Source organism: Lotus japonicus, chromosome 6, assembly GCF_012489685.1.
Source record: "Lotus japonicus ecotype B-129 chromosome 6, LjGifu_v1.2".
Lineage (NCBI taxonomy): Eukaryota > Viridiplantae > Streptophyta > Magnoliopsida > Fabales > Fabaceae > Lotus > Lotus japonicus.
The window spans coordinates 22,227,939-22,244,025 of record NC_080046.1 but is presented as its reverse complement, the minus strand read 5'-3'; the positions used below and the strand labels follow the sequence as shown (position 1 = coordinate 22,244,025).

Here is a 16,087-nt window from a genome sequence, read left to right as displayed (position 1 = left end):
GCTAATTTCCTTTCTGGAATCTCCAGAAAGGAAATTAGCAAGCGCTAAAACCCTAGAAAATACACTGGAATCCACCAGAGAAGAAGAGAAAACTCTTAAATTTTATTATCAATCAAAACTGAATAGGCTATGCCTTACAATTGCTTAAATAGGAAAAGAAAATATCTTAATAGAAAAATAAATAATATCCTAAAAGATCCTAATTGAAAATAAAAGATCCTAATTGAAAATAAATAAGTTCTTAAAAAAAATAATTAAGATCCTAAAAGACCCTAATTACAAATAAGTAAAATTACTAAAATACTAAAATTATCTTAAAAAGCTCCTACATCAGTCTCCTCTTCTTGTAAAGAACTCGACCTCGAGTTCACATCACGATAAAGGACTTCAGTTGCCTCAAAATACCAGGATCAAAAGGCTTCCAAATTAAACCAAGGAGAGTAAGTGTTGAATATCTAATAAAAGCACATGGAAAAGAGTGTGGAGACTCCTGTTTAGAAACACTAGCATCCATCTTGTTGATGCCAGGATCAAATTGTTTTCGCCAAATACCATGAAATTGAAGGAGTGTGATTTCTGGATGAACTAGCCGTGATTGAAACAACTTCCAGTGGCATGGAATAAATTGTCTGAATTGCGAGTTAGACAAGTTGGATTGCAGCTCCTTTTTCTCAGGAATATTACCAAACAAATGGGGTGCAAACTTGGGAACAAGGACATATCGAACCTGAGGCACAACCATAAGTGTTAGATTGTAAGGTGTGAACACTGCCTCGATGCCCAAATTGACAGAGGTGTCTGGCTCAGATATAACATGGGGAACAACCTCTAAGATGTCATCAGATCCATATAAAAGAGAACTGTGTGTTGGTGTTGGTGTGCTCTCGCTGCACAAATCATCCATCAACGTTTTTGCCTCATCTTCCAGGCCAACAACGGAGGATGGCGCAAATGAAATTTGAGAATCAGATTCCGAAGAAGTTGCGTACATAGGTCTTGTAGAGGGACATGAATTTGAAGTAGGTTTTGGTAGGGGTAATGGTAAGGAAGTTGGACCTGCAATCGGTGATATGTTGGGGTAAGGATTGATAAGGTTTGGAGCAGCAGGTTGGGGGTGTGGAGTTTCGGTGGTTTTAGAGGTTGGGTACTGAACTTGGTAATAAGGATGAGATACGGATGGTAAATGCAAAGATTGGGAAGGTAAAGATATAGCGGAACGATTGTTGTTGTTGTCGCGCGGAAACCTATGTGGGTTCCCTCTCCTGTCTCGTCGCCGGTTACCGTTGTTGGTATTGTTGATCTGCGTCGTTAAAGCCGCCGTGAACGTCGCCATATGTTGTATCATCTGTTGTGTCATATGTTGCGTAATAGCAGTTAGGGCCGCGGTAAGAGCCACGGTAACATCCTTCAGGTCTGCTTTGGTCATTGGTTGATCTTCCATGGTTGATCAAGCAAAGAAAAGAGACAGGAGAAAGCCTGCTCTGATGCCACTTGATACAGCGGAAGTCGTACTAGGATTGCAAGCGCAAATCCTAAGGAAAAGGTTTCTGGAATCCACCAGAAAGGAAATTAGCAAGCGCTAAAACCCTAGAAAATACACTGGAATCCACCAGAGAAGAAGAGAAAACTCTTAAATTTTATTATCAATCAAAACTGAATAGGCTATGCCTTACAATTGCTTAAATAGGAAAAGAAAGAAAATCCTAACCAAAAAGAAATAAGATCTTGAAAGATACTAATTGAAAATAAAAGATCCTAATTGAAATAAATAAGTTTCTAACAAAAAATAAATAATATCCTAAAAGATCTTAATTGAAAATTAAAGATCCTAATAAATAAAATCCTAATAAAATACTTAGATTTTGTTTTGCGGGCCCGAGACTGATTAGATGGGCTAAAATCCGATCGGGCTCATTCGACGAGCGACATCATCGTCGAAGCGCGCAGCCAGCCGCGCTACATCAGTCTCCTCCACCCCTGAGGAACTCGACCCCGAGTTCTCATCGTGATAAAGGGCCGCATCTTCCTGATACTCATAGATGTCAGCTACGTTGAAAGTATTTGAGATATTCATGTCATCTGGGAGAGCCACCACATAAGCATTGTCATTGACCTTTCGAATCACCTTGAATGGACCATACTTGCGTGGCTTCAACTTGTTGTAAGTACCAACTGGGAACCTCTCCTTCCGTAAGAACACCATCACATCGTCTCCCACATTGAAAACTTTAGCTCTCCTGCGTTTGTCGACGGCAGCCTTGTTCTTCATTCCAGTAGCCTCCAGCCGGGCCTTTACAGCTTCTTTAACAGTCACAATCTCCTTAGCCATTGTCTCAGCCGCTGCACTAACCCCAGGTGCTTTAGGCAATTGTAACAAATCCACCACATGTCTGGGCACAGAAGTGTAAACGAGAGAAAAAGGTGACTTTCCGGTAGCTGAGTGCACAGCACTGTTATAAGCAAATTCCACCTGTGGAAGAGCTAGATCCCACTGCTTCGGTTTATCCCTGCAAATACTCCGAATCATATTTCCCAAAGTCCTATTGGTTACCTCAGTTTGTCCATCAGTCTGTGGATGTGCCGTAGAACTTCGGTTCAGCGCTGTTCCAAATAACCTCCAAAGAGTAACCCAGAAATGACTGAGAAATTTGGTGTCCCTGTCTGAAGTAATCGACGTAGGAACCCCGTGAAGGCGCACCACCTCCCTGAAGAACAGTTTGGCTATGTTGGACGCATCAGCAGTCTTCTTACAGGCAATGAAGTGCGTCATCTTGGAGAATCTGTCTACAACAACAAACACAGAATCCACACCTCGTTGTGTACGAGGCAAGCCCAACACGAAATCCATAGCCAAATCTTGCCAGATATCATCAGGAATAGGCAAAGGCATATAAAGACCAGTGTTTTGTGACTGACCTTTAGAAACCTGACAAGTGTAACACCTCTTGACTATAGTACCAACGTCCCTCCTTAAGTGTGGCCAATAATACCTCTCTGCCAGGCTAGCAATGGTCTTGTCTCTGCCCAAGTGACCGCTGAGTCCGCCACCATGTAAATCTCGGATCAACTTTTCCCTTAAAGAGGAGCAAGGGATGCACAGCTGATCCCCTTTAAAAAGATAGCCAACACGGATATGATAATCTGCCGAAGGATGCTTACCACTACACTTGGCCCATAATTCCTTGAAGTCAACATCACCTTCATACAGCTCTTTAAGGCACTCAAAGCCTACGATCTCCTGCGCTAAAGTAATTAGCAAGGAAGCTCTCCTACTCAACGCATCTGCTACCTTGTTAAGAGCTCCCGATTTATGCTGAATAATAAAAGGAAACTTCTGTAAGAAACTCACCCACCGAGCATGCATCTTGTTTATCACTTTCTGGCTGTGAAGAAACTTCAAAGCTTGGTGGTCAGTAAACAGAATGAACTCTCTCTGAATTAGGTAATGTTCCCACTGGCGTAGAGCTCTAAAGACTGCATAGAACTCCTGGTCATAAGTGCTCCACTTCTGGCGAGCATCACTCAACTTCTCGCTGAAAAAGGCCACCGGTCTCTTCTCTTGAGACAACACCGCTCCTATGCCAACTCCACTAGCATCACATTCAACTTGGAACACTTTATCAAAATCAGGGAGTGCTAGCACCGGTGCAGAGCATAATTTCTCCTTAATCAGGCCAAAACTTTGCTCCTGTTCAAATCCCCATTTGAACTTTCCTTTCTTTAGACATTCAGTGATAGGTGCAGTGATAGTGCTGAAATCTCTGATAAACCTCCTATAAAAAGTAGCCAAACCATGAAAACTGCGTACTTCAGTTACTGACTTTGGTGTGGGCCAATCCCGGATTGCACTCACCTTCTCTTCGTCAACATGAATCCCTTCTTCTCCAACAATAAAACCTAGGAAGAGTAATTTGTTGGTGCTAAATGTACACTTTTTCATATTAATGTATAACTGGTTCTCCTGTAAAACTTGCAACACCTGCTTCACATGCTCCAGGTGTTCTTTCTTGTTCTTACTATAAATCAGAATATCATCAAAGTAAACAACCACAAAAGAACCAATAAATGGACGCAGAACCTGATTCATCAACCTCATGAAGGTGCTGGGGGCATTTGATAACCCGAAAGGCATCACCAACCACTCATACAATCCATCCTTGCTCTTGAAAGCTGTCTTCCACTCATCTCCAGGCCTGATTCTGATCTGGTGATAGCCACTACGCAAGTCTATCTTTGAAAACACCTTAGAACCAGCTAATTCATCAAGCATATCTTCCAAACGGGGAATTGGGAATCGATACTTGATAGTTATCTTATTGATGGCTCTACTATCAACACACATTTTCTTAGGGACAAGGAGGACTGGTACAGCACATGGGCTCATGCTCTCACGAATGAATCCTTTCTTCAGCAAGTCTTCAATCTGCTCCCTTAAGATTTCATTCTCTTTCGGGCTCATCCTGTAGTGAGGAAGATTTGGCAAGCTAGACCCCGGAATCAGATCAATGTGGTGCTGAATATCTCGCATCGGAGGCAACTCGTTGGGTAGCTCATCTGCAGTCAGCTCTTTAAAGTCCTCTAGAATCTCTAGGACCTCTTCTGGAATTATCGGTTCCTCTTTGACAACGCTCATCAATCCTTTAATTACCACTGGACAGAAGCATTTAGTTTCTTTTACATCCTCATCAAGCTCCTTTTCATTCTGTGTCATCACCAAGAAACTGGACTTCTTTTCTACTGGACCCTTGTCAAAGTGCAAAACAGGAGCCATAGCAATTTTGTGTGTTCCCCATGTAAACAACATCACATTATCCCTTCCTTTGTATGTAGTATCAGTATCATACATCCAAGGCCGCCCAAGTAAAATATGACAAACATCCATACTCAAAACGTCACACAATACCTCCTCTCTGTAGTGCTTCCCAATGGAAATAGGTACCTTGCAAGTCTGTGAAACTTTCACATGTGGCCCTTTACTCACCCACCCCAAGGTGTACGGTTTCTCATGAGGCTCTGTTGTCAGCTTCAAGTACTCTACCAGCTTTTGGGAAACCAAATTCTCAGTGCTGCCGTTGTCCACGATCAAGTTACACACCTTGTTCTTAACAGAACAGTGTGATCGAAACAAATTCTTCCTTTGACTTTCTTCTTTGGATGATAGCAGGATCCTCAAGAGCACAAAGTTTACTCTTTCCTCAGACTCCTCTTCAGCAAACTCAACCCCTTCATAGTCATTGTTCTCCTCTTCCTCCTCAGTCTCCTCATTCAGAATGGCGGCGGTTCTCCTAGAAGGACAAACATTGGATCGATGACCTTGCCCACCACAACGAAAACACTTATCAATTGCCGGTCTCGCATAAGGATTAGTTGGTTTCTGGTTGGGTGTCTTGCTCTGTTGCACACCGCTAGAACTGTTGGCTCCTTTGTTTCCTGAATTGGGATCCTTGGTTGTTGGGCTCTTTTCCTTATCGCATGCTGACTCGATGTTGTTTTGGGGAGAGTATCTTCGGAAAGATGGGAAATTTCGAGGGGACTTCTCTATCAATTCAGCCTTCAAAGCTAGACTGGATGCTTCAGCCACAGTCCACACAGTTTGCAAACCCATCTTCTCCTGCAAAGAACCCTTTAAGCCACTGATGTATCGAGCCACCTTCTGATTTTCAGATTCTCCCAGTTCGTTACGCTCAGAAAGACGTAAGAACTCAGTTGTATACTCCGTCACAGACTTCTTTCCTTGCTCACAATCGATATACATCTTATAAAGAATCTGCTCGTAATCTTCTGGTAGAAATCGCTCCATCATCAATTGTTTCATTCTTCGCCAAGTTCTGACTGGCCCTTTTCTCTGTCTCTGCCTCTGGATAACAAGCTTATCCCACCACACAGCAGCAGTACTCTTCAGCCTGATTGCCACCATCTTGACTTGCTTATTCTCGGGGACGCCCATGACGTCGAAAAATCTGTCAACATCAATCTGCCAGTCTAGAAACTCCTCCACTCCCATAGTTCCGTAGAACAATGGAATATCAGCTTTCACTCGGTAGTCCCGGTTATGATTCTGATTCCCTTGGTCAACTATTTCTTCTTCATCAGCTTCATCTCCTTCAGAACTTGAATTTTCCGTAATAATGGCATGACTGTTGTTGCCACCGTGCGGAACCCTACGCGGTACTCTTCCCCCGTCTCTTCGCTGGTTCATGTTGTTGATGTTGTCAGTTAAAGGCGTCATTAACGTCGCCATCTGTTGTGTCATCTGTTCTGTCATCTGTTGTGTCATAGCAGTTAGGGCCGCGGTAAGAGCCGCGGTAACATCCTTCAGGTCTGCTTTGGTCAATGGTTGATCTTCCATGGTTGATCAAGCAAAGAAAGGAGACAGGAGAAAGCCTGCTCTGATGCCACTTGATACAGCGGAAGTCGTACTAGGATTGCAAGCGCAAATCCTAAGGAAAAGGTTTCTGGAATCCACCAGAAAGGAAATTAGCAAGCGCTAAAACCCTAGAAAATACACTGGAATCCACCAGAGAAGAAGAGAAAACTCTTAAATTTTATTATCAATCAAAACTCAATAGGCTATGCCTTACAATTGCTTAAATAGGAAAAGAAAGAAAATCCTAACCAAAAAGAAATAAGATCTTGAAAGATCCTAATTGAAAATAAAAGATCCTAATTGAAATAAATAAGTTTCTAACAAAAAATAAATAATATCCTAAAAGATCTTAATTGAAAATTAAAGATCCTAATAAATAAAATCCTAATAAAATACTTAGATTTTGTTTTGCGGGCCCGAGACTGATTAGATGGGCTAAAATCCGATCGGGCTCATTCGACGAGCGACATCATCGTCGAAGCGCGCAGCCAGCCGCGCTACATCAGTCTTGATGCAGCGGAAGTCGTACTAGGATTGCAAGCGCAAATCCTAAGGAAAAGGTTTCTGGAATCCACCAGAAAGGAAATTAGCAAGCGCTAAAACCCTAGAAAATACACTGGAATCCACCAGAGAAGAAGAGAAAACTCTTAAATTTTATTATCAATCAAAACTGAATAGGCTATGCCTTACAATTGCTTAAATAGGAAAAGAAAGAAAATCCTAACCAAAAAGAAATAAGATCTTGAAAGGTCCTAATTGAAAATAAAAGATCCTAATTGAAATAAATAAGTTTCTAACAAAAAATAAATAATATCCTAAAAGATCTTAATTGAAAATTAAAGATCCTAATAAATAAAATCCTAATAAAATACTTAGATTTTGTTTTGCGGGCCCGAGACTGATTAGATGGGCTAAAATCCGATCGGGCTCATTCGACGAGCGACATCATCGCCGAAGCGCGCAGCCAGCCGCGCTACATCAGTCTCCTCCACCCCTGAGGAACTCGACCCCGAGTTCTCATCGTGATAAAGGGCCGCATCTTCCTGATACTCATAGATGTCAGCTACGTTGAAAGTATTTGAGATATTCATGTCATCTGGGAGAGCCACCACATAAGCATTGTCATTGACCTTCCGAATCACCTTGAATGGACCATACTTGCGTGGCTTCAACTTGTTGTAAGTACCAACTGGGAACCTCTCCTTCCGTAAGAACACCATCACATCGTCTCCCACATTGAAAACTTTAGCTCTCCTGCGTTTGTCGACGGCAGCCTTGTTCTTCATTCCAGTAGCCTCCAACCGGGCCTTTACAGCTTCTTTAACAGTCACAATCTCCTTAGCCATTGTCTCAGCCGCTGCACTAACCCCAGGTGCTTTAGGAAATTGTAACAAATCCACCACATGTCTGGGCACAGAAGTGTAAACGAGAGAAAAAGGTGACTTTCCGGTAGCTGAGTGCACAGCACTGTTATAAGCAAATTCCACCTGTGGAAGAGCTAGATCCCACTGCTTCGGTTTATCCCTGCAAATACTCCGAATCATATTTCCCAAAGTCCTATTGGTTACCTCAGTTTGTCCATCAGTCTGTGGATGTGCCGTAGAACTTCGGTTCAGCGCTGTTCCAAATAACCTCCAAAGAGTAACCCAGAAATGACTGAGAAATTTGGTGTCCCTGTCTGAAGTAATCGACGTAGGAACCCCGTGAAGGCGCACCACCTCCCTGAAGAACAGTTTGGCTATGTTGGACGCATCAGCAGTCTTCTTACAGGCAATGAAGTGCGTCATCTTGGAGAATCTGTCTACAACAACAAACACAGAATCCACACCTCGTTGTGTACGAGGCAAGCCCAACACGAAATCCATAGCCAAATCTTGCCAGATATCATCAGGAATAGGCAAAGGCATATAAAGACCAGTGTTTTGTGACTGACCTTTAGAAACCTGACAAGTGTAACACCTCTTGACTATAGTACCAACGTCCCTCCTTAAGTGTGGCCAATAATACCTCTCTTCCAGGCTAGCAATGGTCTTGTCTCTGCCCAAGTGACCGCTGAGTCCGCCACCATGTAAATCTCGGATCAACTTTTCCCTTAAAGAGGAGCAAGGGATGCACAGCTGATCCCCTTTAAAAAGATAGCCATCACGGATATGATAATCTGCCGAAGGATGCTTACCACTACACTTGGCCCATAATTCCTTGAAGTCAACATCACCTTCATACAGCTCTTTAAGGCACTCAAAGCCTACGATCTCCTGCGCTAAAGTAATTAGCAAGGAAACTCTCCTACTCAACGCATCTGCTACCTTGTTAAGAGCTCCCGATTTATGCTGAATAATAAAAGGAAACTTCTGTAAGAAACTCACCCACCGAGCATGCATCTTGTTTATCACTTTCTGGCTGTGAAGAAACTTCAAAGCTTGGTGGTCAGTAAACAGAATGAACTCTCTCTGAATTAGGTAATGTTCCCACTGGCGTAGAGCTCTAAAGACTGCATAGAACTCCTGGTCATAAGTGCTCCACTTCTGGCGAGCATCACTCAACTTCTCGCTGAAAAAGGCCACCGGTCTCTTCTCTTGAGACAACACCGCTCCTATGCCAACTCCACTAGCATCACATTCAACTTGGAACACTTTATCAAAATCAGGGAGTGCTAGCACCGGTGCAGAGCATAATTTCTCCTTAATCAGGCCAAAACTTTGCTCCTGTTCAAATCCCCATTTGAACTTTCCTTTCTTTAGACATTCAGTGATAGGTGCAGTGATAGTGCTGAAATCTCTGATAAACCTCCTATAAAAAGTAGCCAAACCATGAAAACTGCGTACTTCAGTTACTGACTTTGGTGTGGGCCAATCCCGGATTGCACTCACCTTCTCTTCGTCAACATGAATCCCTTCTTCTCCAACAATAAAACCTAGGAAGAGTAATTTGTTGGTGCTAAATGTACACTTTTTCATATTAATGTATAACTGGTTCTCCTGTAAAACTTGCAACACCTGCTTCACATGCTCCAGGTGTTCTTTCTTGTTCTTACTATAAATCAGAATATCATCAAAGTAAACAACCACAAAAGAACCAATAAATGGACGCAGAACCTGATTCATCAACCTCATGAAGGTGCTGGGGGCATTTGATAACCCGAAAGGCATCACCAACCACTCATACAATCCATCCTTGCTCTTGAAAGCTGTCTTCCACTCATCTCCAGGCCTGATTCTGATCTGGTGATAGCCACTACGCAAGTCTATCTTTGAAAACACCTTAGAACCAGCTAATTCATCAAGCATATCTTCCAAACGGGGAATTGGGAATCGATACTTGATAGTTATCTTATTGATGGCTCTACTATCAACACACATTCGCCACTGACCTCCTTTCTTAGGGACAAGGAGGACTGGTACAGCACATGGGCTCATGCTCTCACGAATGAATCCTTTCTTCAGCAAGTCTTCAATCTGCTCCCTTAAGATTTCATTCTCTTTCGGGCTCATCCTGTAGTGAGGAAGATTTGGCAAGCTAGACCCCGGAATCAGATCAATGTGGTGCTGAATATCTCGCATCGGAGGCAACTCGTTGGGTAGCTCATCTGCAGTCAGCTCTTTAAAGTCCTCTAGAATCTCTAGGACCTCTTCTGGAATTATCGGTTCCTCTTTGACAACGCTCATCAATCCTTTAATTACCACTGGACAGAAGCATTTAGTTTCTTTTACATCCTCATCAAGCTCCTTTTCATTCTGTGTCATCACCAAGAAACTGGACTTCTTTTCTACTGGACCCTTGTCAAAGTGCAAAACAGGAGCCATAGCAATTTTGTGTGTTCCCCATGTAAACAACATCACATTATCCCTTCCTTTGTATGTAGTATCAGTATCATACATCCAAGGCCGCCCAAGTAAAATATGACAAACATCCATACTCAAAACGTCACACAATACCTCCTCTCTGTAGTGCTTCCCAATGGAAATAGGTACCTTGCAAGTCTGTGAAACTTTCACATGTGGCCCTTTACTCACCCACCCCAAGGTGTACGGTTTCTCATGAGGCTCTGTTGTCAGCTTCAAGTACTCTACCAGCTTTTGGGAAACCAAATTCTCAGTGCTGCCGTTGTCCACGATCAAGTTACACACCTTGTTCTTAACAGAACAGTGTGATCGAAACAAATTCTTCCTTTGACTTTCTTCTTTGGATGATAGCAGGATCCTCAAGAGCACAAAGTTTACTCTTTCCTCAGACTCCTCTTCAGCAAACTCAACCCCTTCATAGTCATTGTTCTCCTCTTCCTCCTCAGTCTCCTCATTCAGAATGGCGGCGGTTCTCCTAGAAGGACAAACATTGGATCGATGACCTTGCCCACCACAACGAAAACACTTATCAATTGCCGGTCTCGCATAAGGATTAGTTGGTTTCTGGTTGGGTGTCTTGCTCTGTTGCACACCGCTAGAACTGTTGGCTCCTTTGTTTCCTGAATTGGGATCCTTGGTTGTTGGGCTCTTTTCCTTATCGCATGCTGACTCGATGTTGTTTTGGGGAGAGTATCTTCGGAAAGATGGGAAATTTCGAGGGGACTTCTCTATCAATTCAGCCTTCAAAGCTAGACTGGATGCTTCAGCCACAGTCCACACAGTTTGCAAACCCATCTTCTCCTGCAAAGAACCCTTTAAGCCACTGATGTATCGAGCCACCTTCTGATTTTCAGATTCTCCCAATTCGTTACGCTCAGAAAGACGTAAGAACTCAGTTGTATACTCCGTCACAGACTTCTTTCCTTGCTCACAATCGATATACATCTTATAAAGAATCTGCTCGTAATCTTCTGGTAGAAATCGCTCCATCATCAATTGTTTCATTCTTCGCCAAGTTCTGACTGGCCCTTTTCTCTGTCTCTGCCTCTGGATAACAAGCTTATCCCACCACACAGCAGCAGTACTCTTCAGCCTGATTGCCACCATCTTGACTTGCTTATTCTCGGGGACGCCCATGACGTCGAAAAATCTGTCAACATCAATCTGCCAGTCTAGAAACTCCTCCACTCCCATAGTTCCGTAGAACAATGGAATATCAGCTTTCACTCGGTAGTCCCGGTTATGATTCTGATTCCCTTGGTCAACTATTTCTTCTTCATCAGCTTCATCTCCTTCAGAACTTGAATTTTCCGTAATAATGGCATGACCGTTGTTGCCACCGTGCGGAACCCTACGCGGTACTCTTCCCCCGTCTCTTCGCTGGTTCATGTTGTTGATGCTGTCAGTTAAAGGCGTCATTAACGTCGCCATCTGTTGTGTCATCTGTTCTGTCATCTGTTGTGTCATAGCAGTTAGGGCCGCGGTAAGAGCCGCGGTAACATCCTTCAGGTCTGCTTTGGTCAATGGTTGATCTTCCATGGTTGATCAAGCAAAGAAAGGAGACAGGAGAAAGCCTGCTCTGATGCCACTTGATACAGCGGAAGTCGTACTAGGATTGCAAGCGCAAATCCTAAGGAAAAGGTTTCTGGAATCCACCAGAAAGGAAATTAGCAAGCGCTAAAACCCTAGAAAATACACTGGAATCCACCAGAGAAGAAGAGAAAACTCTTAAATTTTATTATCAATCAAAACTCAATAGGCTATGCCTTACAATTGCTTAAATAGGAAAAGAAAGAAAATCCTAACCAAAAAGAAATAAGATCTTGAAAGATCCTAATTGAAAATAAAAGATCCTAATTGAAATAAATAAGTTTCTAACAAAAAATAAATAATATCCTAAAAGATCTTAATTGAAAATTAAAGATCCTAATAAATAAAATCCTAATAAAATACTTAGATTTTGTTTTGCGGGCCCGAGACTGATTAGATGGGCTAAAATCCGATCGGGCTCATTCGACGAGCGACATCATCGTCGAAGCGCGCAGCCAGCCGCGCTACATCAAGTATAAACTTTTCTACCATGTTTCTCTATATCCCTATGCAACTTCAATTCAGGCACTGCATTAAGTGTATCATGATCTGCAAGTAACTCTTTATGCCTTTGTGATTCCATTGCAGAATCAAATCTCATCCAAAACTCTACCAAGCTAAGATTTTTACTCAAGAAATTACCAAAGAATGAATTTTCACTTTCTGATCTGGATGTGGTTCTCAAAATTCCAGCTAAAAACAAATCTCTAAAATAAGCTGGTATCCACATACTTCGTATGTCATACATTTGGGAGAGCCAACCATTTCCTTCTAAATTATAAGCACTAATAACCTTTTCCCACCTCAATTCAAACTCTTCTGGAGACTCTGAATTCCAAACACAAGACTTAAAACGACGGTTAAAATCAGCATCATCATTCAATGAAGCACCCACCTTTTCTGAAAGCTTTTTTAGAATATGCCACATGCAAAATCTATGAGAAGAACCTGTGAACACCTTGTCCATTGCGACCTTCATAGCTGGGTCTTGATCTGTTATGATCACAATAGGTTTATGTCCTCCCATTGCTTTCAAAAATGTTTCAAACAACCAGACAAATGATTCCATCTTTTCATCTTTTAAGAAGGCAGCCCCAAATGTTATGTTGTGTCGATGGTGATTTACGCCGGTGAATGGTGCAAAAATCATGCAATACTTATTGGTACTGTATGTTGTATCAAAAGAAACCACATCCCCAAACAAAGAATAATTTTTTCGACAAAGACCGTCTGCCCAAAACACATATTTCAGCTTTCCTTCATCATCAACGGCATAGTCATAATAAAATGAATGGTTCATATCATGTTTTCTTCTAAAATTATCAACAAACATATGTGCATCAGAGTCTTTGACCAACTCTTTCAAATCCCTACAATAATTTTGGAGATCCCTTTTTGTGCACCCTATGTTATCATAACCACCGACTTGCTCTTTTAGTAATTGATAAGATTTTGAAGGTCCTACGTTAGCTCTATTATAGCAAAACAACAAGTTCTTATGAACACTGTTTACACTCCTTGCAGATCTCAAGAATTGTTTCTTTCTAGGCGTCGCTAATGCATGAGTATGACCTTCATCGAATCGTTTAACTTCATATTTTCCATCTTCTATCCTCTTGAAAGCAACTTTTGTACTACATCCTTCCCTTGTTATTTTACTTCTTCTACTTTTAGGCAAATTTTTTTCATCAATAAGCAAATCAGTCACAACATCCTTTTTCTGTGCTTTGAATCCTTCTTTTGAGCAAACAAAATACCTCCATTTCAATCCGTATTTATCTTTTACTTGAGATGAGTTATGAACACTAAAACCAACAGTGAGTGTGTACCTTTTATAAAAGCTTTCTCCTTCTTCTAAAGTATCAAACACCTTTCCAACTACTGGTTTCAATTCTTCATCACACATAGGAATCCATTCTTCTGATGTGTTCATTGTATCATTGCGCCCTAAATCAGCTTCATCATCACTCACGTCCATGGAAATATTTCACTGTCAAATAGCATTATAATAATCTGAATTAGATATATACCAATCAGATAAAAGCAATAGCTACAAATAGCAGTATACCAATCATAATATGCTCGAAAATAAGAAAAATTAACAACAGTTGTAAAAGAAACCTGATAGAGAAGGACACGTTGAACTATTCAAAGAGTACAAGGAAGAGAAAAGACGGACGAGACTGGGATGAAAGGGCGGCGTTGAACGATTACGGTGACGGCACGACACAAGGAAGAGAAAAAGACGACGTTGAACGATGACGAGACTCGGACGAGAGGGCGGTGTTGAACGATTACGGCGATGGCACGACACAGGATGAACGATTGAGAACGTGCAGAACAGGGAAGGAGAAGTTGATGGAGAAAAAATAGGATTTCCAGAAGCTGGGTTTCACTTACGCAAGGAGAAGTTGTTGAAGAGGTTTAGGATTTAGTGGGCACGTGATTCACTTAAGGAGGAGTTTTAATCTCAACCGTTTATAATAATCTAATGGCTACAAATTATTCTTATTTTTCACATATAAGGGAGGCTTTCTCATATGATACTTCCCCTATATATAAATATAAATATATATATATATATCAAGTCAATGTCTTTTAATTTATATATGGTCATCTCCATTTCTATGAATAATTAAAGCATTTTGTCTATCTCTAGCTAGACAATCATTTAGACTATGTGTTGGCACGCTTAACTAATAAGAGCTTAAAGCTTATAAGCAAGTTTTTTTAAGCTAGCACAAGGGATGCTAGTTTATAAGCTAGTTAACAGTTTAAAGCTGAAAAGTTACATGATTGCAAAATAAGTGTTTGGTTAAACTAGTTGTTAAATAAGTTGAAACCACGTCATGCACGGATGGAATAATAGTATGAATAAACGAATAGAATGATAAATTGAACTCAAATATAAGTAAGTAAATTAGCAAGTGTTAATCATTTATTGGTAAAAAGATTCTTATAAACCACATTCATTATTGTTGAACACACATTTTCTTCACTATTAATCATAAGAATTTTAAACATTTTTCTGTTTGTAACTCTCAATGACGCATCAATTTGTCGTGATCTCGTAATAAAAGCAGCTCCAACTGTATAAAATATGAGACATATGAGGGTATATGATAGAGTGAGGGACCTGGTTCTGGAGGACAGATGATGGCATCATTGAGGAACATTATTGTGAAGTAAAAGTGTCATAGTAGTTTCAAGCAAGTGTATATTTTCCCATTTAACGACCCCGTTTTGTTGAGGTGTGCGAGCACAAGACATTTGGTGAAGCATGCCATCCATTAGCAGCCATGAAAGACTGAAATTGGGTAGAATAATATTCTTGAGTATTGTCACTTTGCAAAGTACTAATTGGAATACAAAACTAGTTTTTTATTTCATTATAAAAAGTGTGGAAGACAGAAAATAACTCAGAATGATTTTTCACAAAAAATAACAAAGTAAATCGCGAATAATCATCAATAAAAATGACAAAATACTTTTATCCCAAACTAGAAACAACATGACTTGGACCCCAAACATCTGAATAAACTAAAGCAAACAAACACTTAGCACGACGATTGACACGACTCGGAAAAGAACTACGAACATGTTTTCCTAATTGACACGTCTCACAAGACAACGTCGTTAGATAACTTGGAAAGGTTGGGCACCGGCTTTTGTAACTTGGCAAGGCTTGGATGACCTAATTTTGCATGAACCGGAAGAGGATAATTAACCACGGAGTCAGCATGTGCAGAAGGCTAAAGTAAGTAAAAGCCATTAGACTCACATCCGGTGCCAATCATCCGCTCCGTGCTCCGGTTCTGCAAGAAAACAAAATCGTTGTTGATGGAGACAATTCAATCAAGAGAACAAGTCAAATGACTCAAAGACAATAAGTTAAAAGAAGACTCGGGAACAGAAAGAACATTAGTAATGGAGAGAGATGAAAAAGACAGACAGTACCAGTACCCTAAGATTTAGTTTGTGAGCTATTTGCAAGAGTGACAGATGGTAATAAACCAAAAGCAAAGAATGAAGATAAAAGAGATTTATTACCAGTAATATGATCAATGACTCCTGAATCAAGGGTCCTTGGGCCAAGAGATGTGGAGTGAGATAGACCAACAAAGGAATTACCCGTGTGCGCAATAGAAGCCGGGGACTAGCGACTTGTCGTTCCTCATACCACTTGATGCAGTTGTTGAAGATGGCAGGTAGAGCTGCAGAATCAGTAAAAGGAGGTGGAGTAGGTGCAACCGTTTGTGCAACATTAGCATTTCGAGAAGGGGGCGTT

At 41.3% G+C, this 16,087-nt stretch overlaps 2 protein-coding genes across 2 annotated transcripts; both read right to left on the bottom strand.

Moving 5' to 3' along the window:
• Positions 1-286: 286 nt before the first annotated feature.
• LOC130721871 (uncharacterized) lies at positions 287-830 on the bottom strand. The gene has a single exon (XM_057572457.1). It carries the CDS (start codon positions 740-742, stop codon positions 368-370), a length of 375 nt encoding a protein of 124 aa, XP_057428440.1. The 5' UTR covers positions 743-830; the 3' UTR covers positions 287-367.
• An 11,438-nt stretch (positions 831-12,268) lies between these two features.
• On the bottom strand, positions 12,269-13,777 carry LOC130725103 (protein FAR1-RELATED SEQUENCE 5-like). Its single transcript, XM_057576358.1, has one exon. It carries the CDS (start codon positions 13,775-13,777, stop codon positions 12,269-12,271), a length of 1,509 nt encoding a protein of 502 aa, XP_057432341.1.
• Between the last annotated feature and the right edge of the window lie 2,310 nt (positions 13,778-16,087).

Excerpts from the sequence above, each read along its gene's own strand:
- LOC130721871 (XM_057572457.1), bottom strand. The coding sequence starts at position 742 with ATGGTTGTGCCTCAGGTTCGATATGTCCTTGTTCCCAAGTTTGCACCC.
- LOC130725103 (XM_057576358.1), bottom strand. The coding sequence starts at position 13,777 with ATGGACGTGAGTGATGATGAAGCTGATTTAGGGCGCAATGATACAATG.